General features: G+C 35.4%; 1 protein-coding gene across 4 annotated transcripts in view; it reads left to right on the forward strand.

Annotated features, from left to right (window-relative positions):
* The window catches only part of Xrn1 (5'-3' exoribonuclease 1), a 120,357-nt gene that overhangs the window by 9,856 nt on the left and 94,103 nt on the right, over nucleotides 1-16,398 (forward strand). For 3 of the 4 annotated variants that reach the window (XM_005407742.2, XM_013506250.1, XM_013506251.1), the window contains exons 2-8: nucleotides 8,945-9,177; nucleotides 9,757-9,854; nucleotides 11,258-11,367; nucleotides 11,464-11,574; nucleotides 12,994-13,076; nucleotides 15,701-15,788; nucleotides 15,871-16,039. In XM_005407742.2, coding sequence (XP_005407799.1) covers nucleotides 8,945-9,177; nucleotides 9,757-9,854; nucleotides 11,258-11,367; nucleotides 11,464-11,574; nucleotides 12,994-13,076; nucleotides 15,701-15,788; nucleotides 15,871-16,039 — 892 coding nt within the window. Of the gene's footprint in view, nucleotides 1-8,944; nucleotides 9,178-9,756; nucleotides 9,855-11,257; nucleotides 11,368-11,463; nucleotides 11,575-12,993; nucleotides 13,077-15,700; nucleotides 15,789-15,870; nucleotides 16,040-16,398 lie in introns of those variants that run through there. The other variant, XM_013506252.1, reaches the window with a different exon arrangement.

Consider the following 16,398-nt stretch of genomic DNA (forward strand, 5'->3'; position numbering starts at 1 on the left):
ATTTTATTTAATCTTTCAAAAAACCAACTCTTCAATTCATTGATTCTTTGTATTGTTTCCTTAGTCTCAGTTGCATTAACGTCTGCTCTGATCTCTATAATTTCCTTTCTGCTGTTGTGGGAAAAGTCCAAGCCTTAAAGGAAAACTTTCCACACTGAGGACTTTTGGAAGGCAACTTTAATGTAGCACTACCGGGCTAATGCAAACAAGTTCCAAATTATCAACCCAGAGTCAGTTTTGAGTTCAGTTTAAATATAGGTTGTAAGCAGGAATTGCTGGTTATTACATGGTTGGATACATGGATTTCAAAAATTAAGTCATATATTATCACACAGATTTCTCTTAAGCAGGTTTACTTAAAAGAAATTATCATTAGACAGGAATATTCCAGGAGGGAGGGGATCTGAGCAGAGTGGGTAGAATTAAATGCATCCTTGAGCAGGCCAGTGTGTTGTGGGTATAAAGCTTAAAGTCCTTTAGGCAGGCTGAAACAAAACTAGATATATACATATTTTAAGTAGAAAAACAGGTACTACAGCTAGATGTGATCAGCTTGACCTAGCCAGCTATTTGGAAGAAGCATCTGGACCCAGATAGTCAAGGCTAACTGCTCTTAGCAGTCTGTGTGGCAAGCAGCATGAGCATAGTCACTGGCTATTGATTGATTTTTATTTTCTACTGTAAGGTTTTGTAAATTTGCCATTACACTATGAGCTTTGGGATTAACTGGCTCTTCTTTTTCTGGAAGCTTTAGGTTCAACATTAGGTTATTTATTTGAGCTTGCTCTGTTTCTCTGATGTCAGAATTCACTGCTATAAATTTTCCTTCTTAGGACTGCTTTCATTGCATCCCATAAGTTTCAGTATGCCATTTGGCATTATGATTTAATTGTAGAAACTAATTTCTTCATTAATTTCATCTGTGACCCATTGATTATTTAAAAGGGTGTTACTTACTTTCCATGTGTTTATGTAGTTTTTCTGGTTTCTTTTACCATTTATTTCCAATTTAATTGCACTATGATCTGATAATATACATAGGATAATTTCAATTCCTTTGTATTTACCTAAGCATGTTCTTTTCTTTTCTTCTCTTTTCTTTTTATCTTTTTGAGACAAGGTCTTGCTACACAGTTCAGGCTGGCCTTGAGCTCACTTTGTAGCCCAGGCTGGTCTTGAACTTGCAACAGTCCTCCTTCCTCAGCCTCCCAAGTGCTGGGATTACAGGCCTACGTCACCATGCCCAGCTTAACCTAAGCATGTTCTATGAGCTAGTACGTAGTCTGTTTTGGGAAGAGTCCTTTGTGCACCTGAGAAGAATGTGTATTCTGTTGTTGTTGGGTAGAATACTCTGTAAATATCTGCTAAGTCCATTTGTTCAAGGTTTGGGTCAGCACTATTATTTATTTCTTGAATTTTTATGTAGTTGACCTGTTTGTAACAGTAGGATAGATATTGAGGTCCCACTTTACAATTGCATTACTGTTTATCTGATTTTTCATATCCATTAGTGTTTGTTTTCTATAGTTGGATGCACCAGTATTTGGTGCATATACACTTATGCTTGTTATCTCTTCCTCTTGGATTATACCTTCAACAAGTATGTGGTAATCTTCTTTGTCTTCTGGTCAGTCTCACTTGAAATACACTTTGTTTTCAAATAAAATAGCTATCCCTGCTTTTTGCCACATTCCTGTTGCATGGAGTATTGTTTTCCATCCTTTGATTTTCAGTCTGTGAATTCTTCTTGAGTTAAATTTTTTTTTTTTTTGTATGCATCATGTTGTCAGATCTTGTTTCTTTTTTTTTTTTTTTTTTCTGGTACCGGGAATCGAACTCATGACCTTCCACTTCCCAGGCAGGCGCTGTGCTGCTGAGCTAAATCCCCAGCCCCTAGATCTTGTTTCTTGATCCTTCTGCCAGTCTGTTTCTTTTGATCAGTGAATTGAAACCATTCACATTGATGGGTATAACTGATAGGTATTGATTTAGCCTTGTTATTATATTATTTTCCCATTGCTATTTCCTTTTCTTTCCTTTCTATTTGTTTTTCTTGCCTGGTGGATTCATTTTATTGGGACTTTTAGAATTCTTCATTGTCTCCCCCCCGCTTGGGTTTTTTTCCAGTACTGGGAATTGAACTCACAACCTTGCAGTTGCCAGGCCGGTACTGTGCTGCTGAGCTAAATCCCCAGCTTTTCTTCATTGTTTTTTTTCTAGAATATCCTGCAAAATTTTTAGAGTGATGTTTTGGTGGTCATGAGTTTTTTTGAAGTGTTCTTTATCATGGAAGCATCTTATTTCTCCATCAATTTAGAAAGATAATTTTACAAGGTACATCAATCTGGGTTAGAGGCTGTTTTTTTTTTTCTTTTTTGGGGGGAGGTTTGAAATGCTTCACTTTAAGCTCTCCTTCACTTGAGGGTTTGTGTTGACAAGTCTGCTGTGATTCCATTGGGTTTTCTTTCGTAGGTGATTTGTTTCTTTTCTCTAGCAGCTTTTAATAGTTTGTTCTTGTATTGAGTTTCTGGAATTTTTACTATTATATGTCTTGGTATAGTTTTGTTTTGTTTTTTTCTGATCATGGCTAGTTGGAGTTCTACATGTCTTACTTAGCTGATGTCAAATTCTTTTTCCATGCTTAGAAAGTTTTCTGCTATTATTTCTGTGAACAAGTTGTTTATGTCCTTTGTGCTATCTTCTGATTTTTTAATTGATTTCCTGTTTGCATCATCTAGCAGCTGTTGGGTTGATTTTTTGTAGTCCCTTGTTTTCTTTTGGTTTTTGGTACTGGGAATCGAACTCAGGCCCTCACATATGCCAGGCAGGTACTGTGCTGCTAAGCTACATCTCCGGCCCTCCCTTGCTATTTTTAAGAAGTCTTTAATTTGATGATCATTAACCAAACCTTGTCTTCCAGATCTAATATTCTGTCTTCACATTGGTTGATTCTAACCATATACTTTCAGTGGAATTTTTAATCTCCTAGGTATCAGTCTGAATTGGTTTTATGGCACCCAATTCTTTCCTATGTTGGGCATTCATAGTTTTCATGCCTTTCTAAACTCTTTTTTTTTTTTTTAATCTGCTCTAGATTCACTGACCATTTCCTTCATTATGGTTATCATCTCTAATTATTCCTTTTTTGGTTTTGTCAAGAATTATTTATCTCTTTTGGTACTTGCATTGCTGCTATTTCTGAAAATTCATCTGGGTGGTTTTGGTTTCTTCCACTTTGGTGCCCCCTAGATTTGCTTTGGGTGAGTTGGGGGTGTTGGGTTGCATCTTGCTTCTGTGTTTTCTCATTTTCTGTTTTCGTTGTTGTTGAGTTGTTTTCCTCATTGAGGCTTATCCATTGCTTATGTTAGGCAGCTTTATTACTAGTATCAAGGTCTCTTAAGGAAATGACTACTTTTCAGTGATGTCTTCTAGGTGTGGTTGACCTTTGACCTTTGAGTCTGTCCCAGGATACTGCCTCTTGTGTTTACTAGGGATGAAAGGTTGCATCCTGTTTGGCCTAGCATCCAGTTCTTTGGTACTGGGCTATAGTATTGTTTATGACTCCCAGACAGTGCAGGAATTGCATACAAGGAAGATCAGTTGGTCATAAAACTATGTCACTTTCCCCATCTGTGTTGCATGGATCAGATTTGGAAGTTTTGTTTCTTTGTCTTGTCATGTTTCTATTTTTTTTAAAGTTATTTGTTTACTTAGTGTGCTTAGATATATTGTCATGTACTGTATAGTGTCAAGACCTCATTGCTGGCTGGGAATTTAGCTCAGCAGCACAGTGCCTGCCTGGCAAGCGCAGTGTCGTGAGTTCGATTCCTGGTACTGGAAGAAAAACAAAAACAAAAAGAAAAAGACCTCATTGCTAGTATGGGGATCTCTTTCTGTCTTTTTGGGGTTTTTTTGGTTTTTGGTGTTTGGTTTTTGTTTTTTTCAGACAAAGCCTTACGTATAGTTGTCTTAGTTACTTTTCTCTTGTTGCTGAGACAAAATACCTTACTCCCAAAATTAAGGAAGGAAAGCTTTATTTAGCTTACAGTTTCTAGAGGTTTCAGTCCATAATTCACTGGCTCCAAAGCAAAGTGGTATGACTGAGGGGCAACCACTCAAGGTGGCAGAAGATAGCAAAAGCAACAAGAGCAAAAGAGGGGAGAGCAAGCCTATTTTCCTCCTTTATATTGCATGCAGGCTACCCTATGGTGGGTATAGCACTCACACCATCTTCATGCCATACTCTTGCACAGGCTGAGGATGTTTATAAAATGAGGATCCTGGCCCATTGCTGAGTCACTTAAACTTACAAACTTTTCAAGTTGACCCAATAAATCAACAATTACAACATCCCAGGGTATAAACAGCAGTCCTCTGGTATGTCCTGTGTGCCCTAGTATGTAGAACTACTAAGTTACTTAGTTAAGCTTCTAAACTTCTCAAGTTGACAGAATGTATCAACTTATGTAGTTATTACAGTAATTAAGGCTAGCTTTGAACTTAGTGTATACCCCAAGCTGGCCTCAAACTCACAGCAATCCGCCTGTTTCATCCTCTTAAGTGCTGGAATTACAGGTGTGTACCACTACACCTGGCTTCAGATCTCTTCTGTCAGTCTTCTTTTCAGTGATGAACTCAAGGCATGGCTAACTGTAGTCCTTTGTGTCTCAGGATCAGCCACCTTTGTTAATTTGGGAGGGGAGCTTGCAGTGTATTGGCCTAACTCACTCTTCTCCAGGAATTGACCACAATTGATACATACTTTCAGATTAGTTATGCCAATTTATATCCCCATCTGAAACTATTGGGTATGACTCTCATTTCTTTTTTTCTAATTCTATGACTTTCTTCTCTAAGGTTGAGATGCTAAATATTTATCTTTAAAATTGTTATATGTGGCTGGGGATATAGTTCAGTGGCACAAGCACCTGCCTGGCAAGCACAAGGTCCTGAGCTCCATTCCTGGTACCAAAAAAAAAAAAAAAATTGTTATATGTAAGTGAGAGAATGAATATAATTAGACTAATGTTCAGAACTAATAAGTTCCCAAAAATGCCAGTTGTTATTTTTGATAACATGAAATTCCATTTCTCTAAAACACTGTCAACAACACTCAGGGTAATATGAGTTTTTACAAATGTGAAAATGATGTATCATTTCAATTTGAAATTTGGGGATGATAAATATCTATTCCTATGCTTACTAGACTTCCATGTTTCTTCCTTTTTGAATTATTTTTTATTTTCTGTGGTTACTGAAAAAATTGGCTCTTTTTTATATTTGAAAAATTTTTGTATATTAGGAATGTTGACTGTCCTAATATACAAAACACTTCCTTGGATTTTGTCACTCTCAGTTGAATTTAGTTATGGTACATTTTTAACCATATCATTTAAAAGAATACTTTTTTTTTAGATTGCCAATCTATTTACTTTATGATCTTGGGCTTTTCTCATCCTAAAACTATGAAAATACTTTGTGGGGGCGGGGGTTGGCTTTGAGTGTGTGTTTGTTGTTTTCTCCTGAGAAAGAGTCTTGCTCTGTAGTCCAGCGTGGATCTTGAACTCAAAATATAACCTATGATGGCCTTGAACTTGCAGCAGTCCTCCTGCTTCAGCCTCCTAAGTTCTGGGTTTACAGGTGTACACCCCTATACCAGATAGATAGATAGATAGATAGATCCTTCTCAATTGTATTCTTGTTTGAGGCAGGATCTTGCTATGTTGTCCCAACTGGCCTTCAACTCTTAAGTTCAAGTAATCCTGCCTCAGCTTCCTAAGTAGCTGGGACTGTTAAGAGTATATACCACTATGCCTATCTCTTCTAGAATTTTATGTAAGGTCAAATACAGTTTGTTTCTAAATAGGTAGGTACCCCATCTCTTTCTTTTTTTGATTTGAAATGTTTCTTATATAGTAAATTTCTGCATACTCTTGGGCTATTTGCTTCAAACTGTTTCTTTAATTTAATTTGCCAAAGGCCTGTTTTCTTTATTATTCTTCCTGGCTATTAGTGCATATTTATTCTCCTAGAGCAGTGGTGGCAAACCTATAGCACACACACTTCAGTGGGCTGTTCATATTGAAAACTCTAAAAAGTTCACCATCGGTGTCCTAGAGAAACTTAGGAATGTTTTTGTAAAGTCCTGCCTCCCAAAAATAGTTTAAGATTTTCATTGAGGTTTTTGGACTTCTTAAAACAAGCTTTAAATCTTGAATGTAAATCTTGAATCTTTAAAAATCACATGATCGCAACTATCATTTCGGTTGAGCCTGTTTGTTAGTAAGTACACTTAAATTTTTTATATGATGATTAGTACAGTACTGTATCCATGATTATTTTATAAATGTTTTTGCAGTGTTCACTGATTCACACTCTGAAATCAGTGAGGGTAAATCACACTGATTTACCCTCACAACTACAAGGCATGCCATTTTTTCAAAAACAGTAAAATGTACAAGGTGTGATTGAAAACTAATGAAATGTTTTTATTTTTTCTCATTACTATGTTTCAGCACATAATGTTTGAGCTCCTTGTGTGGAGTTGGTACACGTGCATACTAATTTATTTTTATCCCTACCTCTTTCCCCTTTTCCTGCCTCCCTGCCTTTTGAGCATCTTCCCATTTCAAAAAAGATCTGTCGCCCTACTTCCTAGTTCCTATTCTTTATTTTGCTCTTTGTTTGTAATTTGGATTTCTCAAGAGAAAACTTATGTGTCTGACTTATTTCACTTAACATTATGGTCTCAAGGTGCATCCATTTGCTACAAAGGACTCAAGTTTATCTTTATTTATGGCAGAGTAGTACTCCATTGTGTATACAGACATTTCTTTATCCATTCATCTGTTGATGGACATATTGACTGCTTCCAGGATATAGCTGTTATGAATTGCACTGCCAGAAACAGGGGTATGCATGTATCACTATAATATGATGTCTTTAACTATTTCAGGAAGATACCCAGAAGAGGAATAGCTGGGTCAAATGTAATTTCTAGTTTTAGTTTTTTGAGAAATCTTCGTAAGAAAGCTACTTTTAATCTTTGAACTATTATAGTAAAAGACACATTGCCATAAATCCTCCTCAAAGTACTATCCCTCACTTCAGATATATTTAACCATCCTTCTCAAGTTTGTGAAGCGTTCTGAGCATCCTCCTTCATGAGTGTTCTTCATTGTGCTACTTCTGTATCTGAATCGATTCAAAACTTTACCTTTTGTGGTCATTTTGAGTTGGGGGAAGAGCCAGGAGTCTCATGGTGCCAGATCCAGTAAATACGGTGGATGAGGACCACACCTTAATTTTTTTTTTTTTAACAGAATTGGCCATAACAGTTTGATTAACAAGGAATGATGGATGTTTAAGTTAAAAACAGTACGATGGATGTTTAAGTTAAAAAAATTATTTCAAGGCACACTGCCATTGATGCCTTTCAAAATGCCCAGAATATTCCCCCTCATTTTGAATACCCTTATCCCATCATTAACAATTAGTAACGTCTTTTTTACTGTAATAAGATTTTTAAAAATTGGAACATTGACTGTACTTTTTAATCGTCCTTTGTATTGTTACTTCTACAGTTTTAAAATTGAAGGTCTGTTTCAGAAGTGGTTTTCATTATGTTTATGCAAGGATTCTGCTTTTATTTTTAGAAAGTCAAAAGTTCCTTTTTTTTTTTTTTTTTTGAAATAGGGTCTTGTTATATAGTCCAGGCTGGACGTGAACTTGGGATCTTTCTCCCTCAGTCTTGTAAGTGCTGGGATTACAACATGTTCTATACAATGCCCAGCTAGTAATTTTCTTTAACATGTGAAGCAGACTCTCCTCTAAACTTGATTACAGTCCATAATCTAACTATTTATTTGTGCTCATTTCAGGTCCCTCTTTATGTCTATTTGTTTTTGTTTTGTTTGTGTTTTTTTTCTGTCTATTTCTTTTGATAGTGTTCCACTTACTTGCTCACAAACATTTAAATAGAGAAAAAGTAAATAGGAGCCAGAGCCATAAAAGTCTTTCTGTAAAAATAGATGCCTGCTAGTCAAAATTTAGAAATTAATCCACATTTCACATGCAACATTTAACATAGCCTAAACTTCCTGGCATAATATAAAGTTTTAAGAAATAATGTAACAGCCAGGTGTGGTGGCGCTTGCCTGTAACCCCAGCACTTGGGAGACTGAGGCAGGAGGATCCTTGCGAGTTCAAGTCCAACCTAGGCTGCAAAGTGACCTCAAGACCAGCCTGAACTGCATAGCGAGACCCTGACTCAAAAAGACAAATAAAAAAGAAAGAAAGAAAAAGAAATAATGTAAACAAAAACTAATGTAACCAAATAAGGTAACTCTGTAATAGTGAAACCAAATGTACAATAAGACTTTAAATCATTTTTAAAACCTTACAATAGCCAGGCGTAGGGGTACACACCTGTAATCCCAGCACTTGCAGGAGTATCGTTGGGAGTTCGAGGCCAAACTGGGCTACAAAGTGAGCTCAAGGCCAGCCTGAACTGCATAGTGAGACCCTGTCTCAAAAAGACAAAAAAAAACAAAAAAAAAACAAAAAAAAAACCTTAGAATAAACTACATGAGCATTATATTACCCATTTATAGAGGAAATTGAGGCTTTAGGAAGTTATTTTGAGTACCAAATGAACCAAACACTTTGATGTTTTCCTGAGATATCTTATTTTGTATGAGTGTATCATTTTCTGGCCGTAAATTTGATCAAGCTTTTGGAACATTATACAGCTACATAACATGTCTTCATATTACCAATTCTGCACATTTTCTTTACTATCTTCATTCAACTGTGACTGTTTGCTCCATTTCGTTTAATAATCAGAATGCCCAACATTCTGTTTTTATCACTGAATAATTACTTCCCACAGAAGCTAATGCATTGTTATGATTGATGATCTTGAGCTTGTGTCTTTGTCTTCTAGATTCCTGAATTTGACAACTTGTATCTGGATATGAATGGAATTATACATCAGTGCTCTCATCCTAATGACGATGATGTCCACTTCAGAATTTCAGATGACAAAATCTTTACTGACATTTTTCACTACTTGGAGGTGTTGTTTCGAATTATTAAACCTAGAAAAGTGTTCTTTATGGCTGTTGATGGTGTGGCTCCTCGAGCAAAAATGAATCAGCAGCGTGGGAGGCGTTTTAGGTGAAACATTTAAAGACAAATAATGCAACACAGAATATCTTCTGGTCATGTGTATTTTCTGTTTACATTCCCCCAGAAATGGGAATATCTCCTACTCATGATGTCGTATTTTACCAGTCAAATAAGAAATACATAATTTTATAGTTCTGTTTTATATAATATTCTTAGAGATCTTGGAAATGTTTAAGATAGAAAATGATAAAGATAATTGAATTATACATATATACATATATAATGTTTAAAGCTATACAGAGGTTTTAATCTTGTTTCTAGCTTGAAATTGATATCTATTTCTGATATGAATTAACTTTGAAAGGGCTTACAATGTTTTATGTGGTTTTTACTGTCTTGGTTTCCAACTTCTCTAGTCCTTGTATAAAAAATTCAATTCTTTTATAAAAACAAAGAATTCTGAGGTTTACCCTTATCAGTTATATTTCAAAACTTAAATATTCTTGAATCTTAAAATTGATGAATTAATGTTTAATTAAAAGATGTAAATAGCAGTTTATGTAAAGATTTTTTTTTTTTTTTTCAGAAGGTTTAAGTTTGTTTTGTTTTGTTTTCTTTACCTGTAAGGTCAGCCAAGGAGGCAGAAGACAAAATTAAAAAAGCCATTGAAAAGGGAGAAACTCTTCCTACAGAGGCTCGCTTTGATTCCAACTGTATTACACCAGGTAAAGTCACTGAGAGAAAAATCCTGAAAGAATTAAAATGTAATTTGAAAATTTATTGTTTCAAAAGTATAAAAGTATTTTTATTTACTAGACTTTATCTAGTCTGGGCCCTGAGGTTCCATTTGCCATATTTTCCCATTTGTATCTGATCACGAGATAGTTTGAACACATTGGTCACAAGTGTCCCATAAAGTCCCACTGTCAGGTTTTCAAATGTTAATAAGAACAGGTATGGTCAGGACTCTCCAGGTGCACAGAATTCCAGGCCTAGAACTTACAAGATCTTTCAGTTTGACTCTCACTATTTCTTGGTATGAAACAGTCTCAATGAGATTGTGATTTTCATATAGCTCACTTGCGATTTCAAGATAAAAAACCCATTCCCCTAGTCCACCTTGCTTCTCCACTCAACAGCTTAAGATTTCTGTCACTTTAAGAAAAATAAATACAATATATATATCAGTAATACGTTTAACAGGTTCATGACACGGTCACAGTTCATATGTCTTGCTTCCAGGTGGCTTGAACCACTGGTGGTACATGTATATGACTGTCCCGATTCTGCCACCAGTGATATAAATAGACAGAGGGAACAGTCATGCATGTACCACTGGTGATACAGGCCACCTGATTGGACGGTCAGGCAAATATCACCAGTGGTTCAAGCTAGAGAGAATATATTAATTTAATTGTATATATAGCAGTGTACTCTATACTCTTCAGGGATTTTGCCTACCGTCATTATATTCCTTTACTTTGAATGAACATCCTAAAATACAACTTTCTCATGAATTCTTTAAAAACAATAGTAATTTCTCTTTTGCTGGCTGCCTTAAATACACATTACTCAATTTAATAATCATCTTTATCCTTATTATAGTTTTAAGACTGTGTTGCCTTTTATTATTATTTGTGGTTTTCCTAAAACAAAATCATTGTAGACTGAATTTCCAAAGTAATAATTTTCCGATTAATGATTGTAATAGGTATTGTCATTAAAATTATTGGCAATCTAGTTGAAGCTGCGTGTCTTAGAAAGTTACTGTAGAGTTCAGCAAAAATAGTAGGAGGTTGAGGTTCATTAGAGTCTAAACATTGCCCTTTAAGTATATATGTAAAAGTACTTGAAACACAGTCTGAGGACAGCAATAAAATTCCTTGACTTTCCCTTTGTGACACTGCATTCATTTAGAGTTACTAATGGCATTTGAAACAGGATATTTGCTAGGTAGTAGGACAACGTTTCTTGCTTTCAACATAAGCGAGAGCACTTCTGACCTCTTTCAAAGATCCTATTTTTACCTACTTCCTGGATATCCAGATCTGATTATTATATTATCATGGGGAACTCATTGTTTTTAGGTCTTTCAGAGATTAACTTTTTAAAACCTTTTTGTTTATAGGGACTGAATTCATGGCCAGGTTACATGAACATCTGAAGTATTTTGTAAATATGAAAATTTCCACAGACAAGTCATGGCAAGGAGTTACCATCTACTTCTCAGGCCATGAGGTTATCATCTTTTTTTATTTTAAAGAATTTTTAAAAATTTGTTTAATATTCTGAAGCATAGCTTATTACCACACTTTTTTAAAACGTTATATTTAGACTCCCGGAGAAGGCGAACATAAAATCATGGAATTTATCAGATCCGAAAAAGCAAAGCCAGATCATGATCCAAACACCAGACACTGTCTTTATGGTTTAGATGCTGACTTGGTAGGTATAATATTTATTGTTACATAAGACAATGCCATTATAAGGAAATATCTAAGAGACTTAATTTTATACAGGAATCTTACTGGCTATGGCAACAAATATAGAAGACAATAGTTATTGCTATTTTTGCCGTTACCAAAGTTCTACAACAGTTGGGAAATCAGAGTTTTTGTTTTTTGCCATCTTTATGATCAACTGACCTCTATATTTTACAAATGTGACTAACCCTACTGCTTCGAGTATTCCTCTGAAGTCATGGAATTGAACCTTTCTTTACCCTCAGGCCCATGACTTTTATTTAGTATGTCCTTATCCAACTGTGCCTGTACTAAACATTTTGTTTAACTTTTTATTATGGAAATTGTCAAGCTAAACAAAAATAGGAAAGATAAACCATCCATGAAGCATACCTATACCCTCTTTGTAGAGGAGGCTGAGGCAGGAGGATTGAAAGCACAAAGCCAGCCTGGAAAATTTACTGAAACTGTGTCTAAAATTTTTTTTTAAATTTTTTTTAAAGGCTGGGAATGTAGCTCACTTTCTCTCAGCATAATTGTCTAATGACCTTTACTGTGTTTTTCGGTTACTTAGGTATTAATTTTTAACTTTTATCCCTGTCTCCTTTCTGTCTTACCATACCACTCTGGGTTATTAAAACAAATTCCAAACATTATTATTTAATCTGTACATTTTTGCATAATTTTCTGTAAAAGAGGGGGCGTTTTTTGAAATTAAAAAACAATTTTTTTTTTTTCAAAAAGAATCCGCTGTGTAGTCAGGCTGGCCTTGAATTACGTAGGCCAGCATGGCCTCATTCCTCCTGCCTCAGCCTCCCCAGTGGTGGGACTACAGGCATGCAACACCACACCCAGCTAAAATATTTAAACGCAATCCTATTATCTTATATAAAACAAAAATTAGCAATCATACTTAATATGTAAGTAACCGGTTCATGTTGTGATCGTGATTGCACTGTAAATATTTCTTTTGCTTTTTTGTTTTTTGGGTTTCACTGTTAGACTCCATATTGAAACAAAATAAACAGTATACATTGTGTTTTATTGATATGTCTCATTAGCTTTTTAAATTAATTTTGGAGATTAAGATATTTTATAAGAAAACCAACTGAAAATTAAGAGCATTTGTTTGTTTAAAGTTTGGGGGACTATAGAGGGAAGAATAGGTAGGGTAAAGGTCAGAATGGCAGTTATAAAAGTAATGGGACTCAAAGTTGAATGTTTCTCCTAGAAAGAACATTCACTTTATCCCATTCATAGTCTACAGATGGACCATATTTTGGTATTTATATATTTAATGTACTAATTATTGCTCTGTGCAGAAATATTTCTAATAGCTTCTGTGTATCTGATTTGATGAGCAGTGGAAGAATAGAAATATTTCATAATCATTTTTCCACAGATCATGCTTGGATTAACAAGTCACGAGGCACATTTTTCTCTTTTAAGAGAAGAAGTCCGATTTGGTGGCAAAAAAACACAGAGGTAAATTATATAGGATACAAGTTGAACCAAAGAACAGAAATTAAACCCCTTGACTATCATGACTTTCCTCACTGTAGCTGGCCCTGCTTTCTCAGGATGCACTTTTATCTTGCTTTTTCTCCGTTCACTCAGCCCAGGCTCACTCCAGAGCCAGTTTCTTCCCCACTCTTCACTTTTACTTTCTTGAATAAACTTTGCTAGTGCTTTAAAAAAAAAATTAAGCCCCAGGGCTGGGGATTTAGCTCAGCGGCAAAAGCGCCTGCCTGGCAAGCGCAAGGTCGTGAGTTCGGTTCCCGGTACCAGAGAAAAACCAAAAAAAAAAAAAAAATTAAGCCCCTTAACAGATATGTAGTCTGTAAATACTTTCTGTCAATTCACCAGTGGCCTTTTCACTTTATTGATAGTGTCATTTGATACCCAAAGTTTTTAATTTTGATGTATCCCAGTTTATCTTTTTCTTTTGTTATCTGTGTTTTTAGTGTAATGTCCAAGAAATCTTTGGCAAATCCAGTGTTATAAAGCTAGTATCACCTAAGTTTTATTCTAAGAGTTTTAATTTTTATTCTTGGGGTTTTAGTTGTTTTGTTTTATTTTGTTTCACCATCTGGATCAAACCCAGAGGCTTTCACAAGCTGGCCACACCCTCTACTACTGAGCTATATCCCAAGCCCTGGGTTTTATAGTTTTAATTGTGTATTGAGGTCTTTGGTCCATTTTGAGTTAATTTTTAATATATGATGTAAGGGTCCAACTCCATTCTTTTACATGTGGATATTCAATCTTCCCAGAACTATTTGTTGAAAAGACTTTTCCTATTAATCACCCATGGTGGTGCCCACCTATAATCTCAACACTCAAAGAGGCAGGAGGATTGCTGTGAGTTTGAGGCCAGCCTGGGCTACCCAGTAAGTTCAAGGCTAGCCTGAACTAAATAGTGAGATATTGTCTCAAAAAAAAAAAGCCCTTTTCCTATCGAATGTCCTGGTATCCTAGTGGGAAATCATTTGATCATAAAACCAGGTTTTATTTGTTCTGCTCAGTATTCTGTTCCATTGATGTTTAGCACTGGTGGGAACCTATGGCACACATACCACCATGGACTCTCTTGTGTCATTGAAAGTTGTAAGAGGTTCACCACCACTGACCCATAGCTTGTCTTCATGCCAGTACCAGTGTTTTGAGTAATGTAGCTTTGTACGTACTAAGTGTTGAAATCAGGAAAAATGAGACCTCAGTTTTCTTCTCCCAAGATTGTTTTATCTATTTGGGATCTTCTCAAATTACATAATGATTTTTAGGATAGATTTCTCTATTTTTATAAAAAATATCATTGGGATTTTGATAGGAATTATATTGGATTTGTAGATACCTTTGGGCATCTTGATTTTAAGCCTTCCAGCCCATGAACACAAGATGTCTTTCCATTTCCTTTTCTTGCTACACCATTTTGTAGTTTTCTGTGCACAAATCTTAGCTGTTTGTAAATAGACTCATTTTCTTCATTTCTCTTCGGATTATTCTTTGATGGTGTATAGAAATAACTGACTTCTGAGTGTTGATCATGTACTGCACAGGTAGACTGAACTAATTTTTAGCCCTTAGAATTTTTTATTATATAAAAATTTTTATACAATGAATCATGCCATCTATAAATACAGTTTTACTTCTTCCTTTTCAGTTTCTTTTCTTTCTTCTGCCTAAATCCTCCTCTTGGTCTTTGAGAATAGTGTTGAATAGCTGTGGTATTTTTGTTTTGGTTTTGCTTTTTTGTAGTGCTAGGGGTCAAAACCAGGGCAATGCTAGGAAGTGCTCTACAGCTGAGTCACAGTCTCACTCCATCCCTTTTTTGTTGGTTTTTTGAGATCCTACCTCTCACTTTGTAGCCAGGGCTGTCCTTGAAGCCACAGTCCTCCTTCCTCATGGTCAAGAGTAGCTGGATTACAGGTGTACACTGCTGTGCCCTGCTAGCAGTAATGTTTTGCAGGGCTGTGATGAAATAGGCATCCTTACCTGCTTCCTGATCTTAGGAGGAAAACTTTCACTCTTTTACTGTTGAATGTAAACTATGGATTTATAAATACCCTTTATCATATTAGGGAAATTAACCCTCACGTTAACCAAAGTTTGCCAGATATTTTTATCACAGGAGAGTATCAAATATTGTTAGAGAGAATAGTATATAATTTGTTTAATATGCTATATCCCTTTTATTTTACTTGCAGTTAAACTCAGAGTATAGACCATTAATCAAGAATATAGAACCCTATGCAATCCAGAGAAGCAAGTAATATTGCATCACCAGTGTGGCCCTAGATTAATCAGAAATAAATATAAAAATATATACTCATTCATCTATGTGCTGTCTGCTAATGGCCAGCCTTAAGTGGGCTAGATCCCACTGGTTTCTTACATTTATCCTGTTTTATTTAGGGCTTCTGAATTCTGAGAGTCTTCCCCCAGAAAACATATTATAAACCAATTCTTTTGGATTTTCCATGTTTCTCTACTATAATTCTATTTTTGTCCTTATGCTGCAACTTTTATATGAATTACATGCTTTAATTACAAGACTTAATTCCTTAAAAATATAATTCACTCCATTTTGATCATCTGATTAATTACAGGGTGTGTGCACCAGAAGAAACCACATTTCACCTCCTACATTTGTCATTAATGAGAGAGTATATTGACTATGAGTTTTCATTATTAAAAGTAAGTACTAATATGGCCATGGACCAAAGTTTTGTATGTAGAAATTTCCACAGGATTTCACTGTTTCTCCATTTTGCCACAGGAAAAGATCACATTTAAATATGATATTGAAAGAATTATAGATGATTGGATTTTGATGGGATTTCTTGTTGGCAATGATTTTATCCCTCATCTACCTCACTTACATATTAATCATGATGCACTGCCTCTTCTCTATGGAACTTATATTACCATCCTGCCCGAACTTGGGGGTAAGAAAACTTCAGTATATATTTAAGACTACTTGAATTTACTGACTTACCCCAAGTATGTAACTCACTTTACTAGATTATTACAGGCACAACTAAAGTAGGTGAACACTGGAGGTTTGTTTCAGTCTAAAGTGCCAAATATTGATGTCATTTTCCATGACTCCTGAGGAAAATAAGTGAACAGAGTTAAGCACCCTCGCTTACTGATATTCAACTCGTTTTTACCATTAATTCCCTGAAGAAAGCCAGCAGAACTTGTTGGTTGCACTTAACTCCTTTCATATAAGCATAGAAATTCAGTTGTTGTGAATGGATATGTGTCATACTGTTTAATATGATGAAATGATTTCAGTTATATG

Source organism: Chinchilla lanigera, unplaced genomic scaffold, assembly GCF_000276665.1.
Source record: "Chinchilla lanigera isolate Chin_1 unplaced genomic scaffold, ChiLan1.0 scaffold00107, whole genome shotgun sequence".
NCBI classification, from domain to species: domain Eukaryota; kingdom Metazoa; phylum Chordata; class Mammalia; order Rodentia; family Chinchillidae; genus Chinchilla; species Chinchilla lanigera.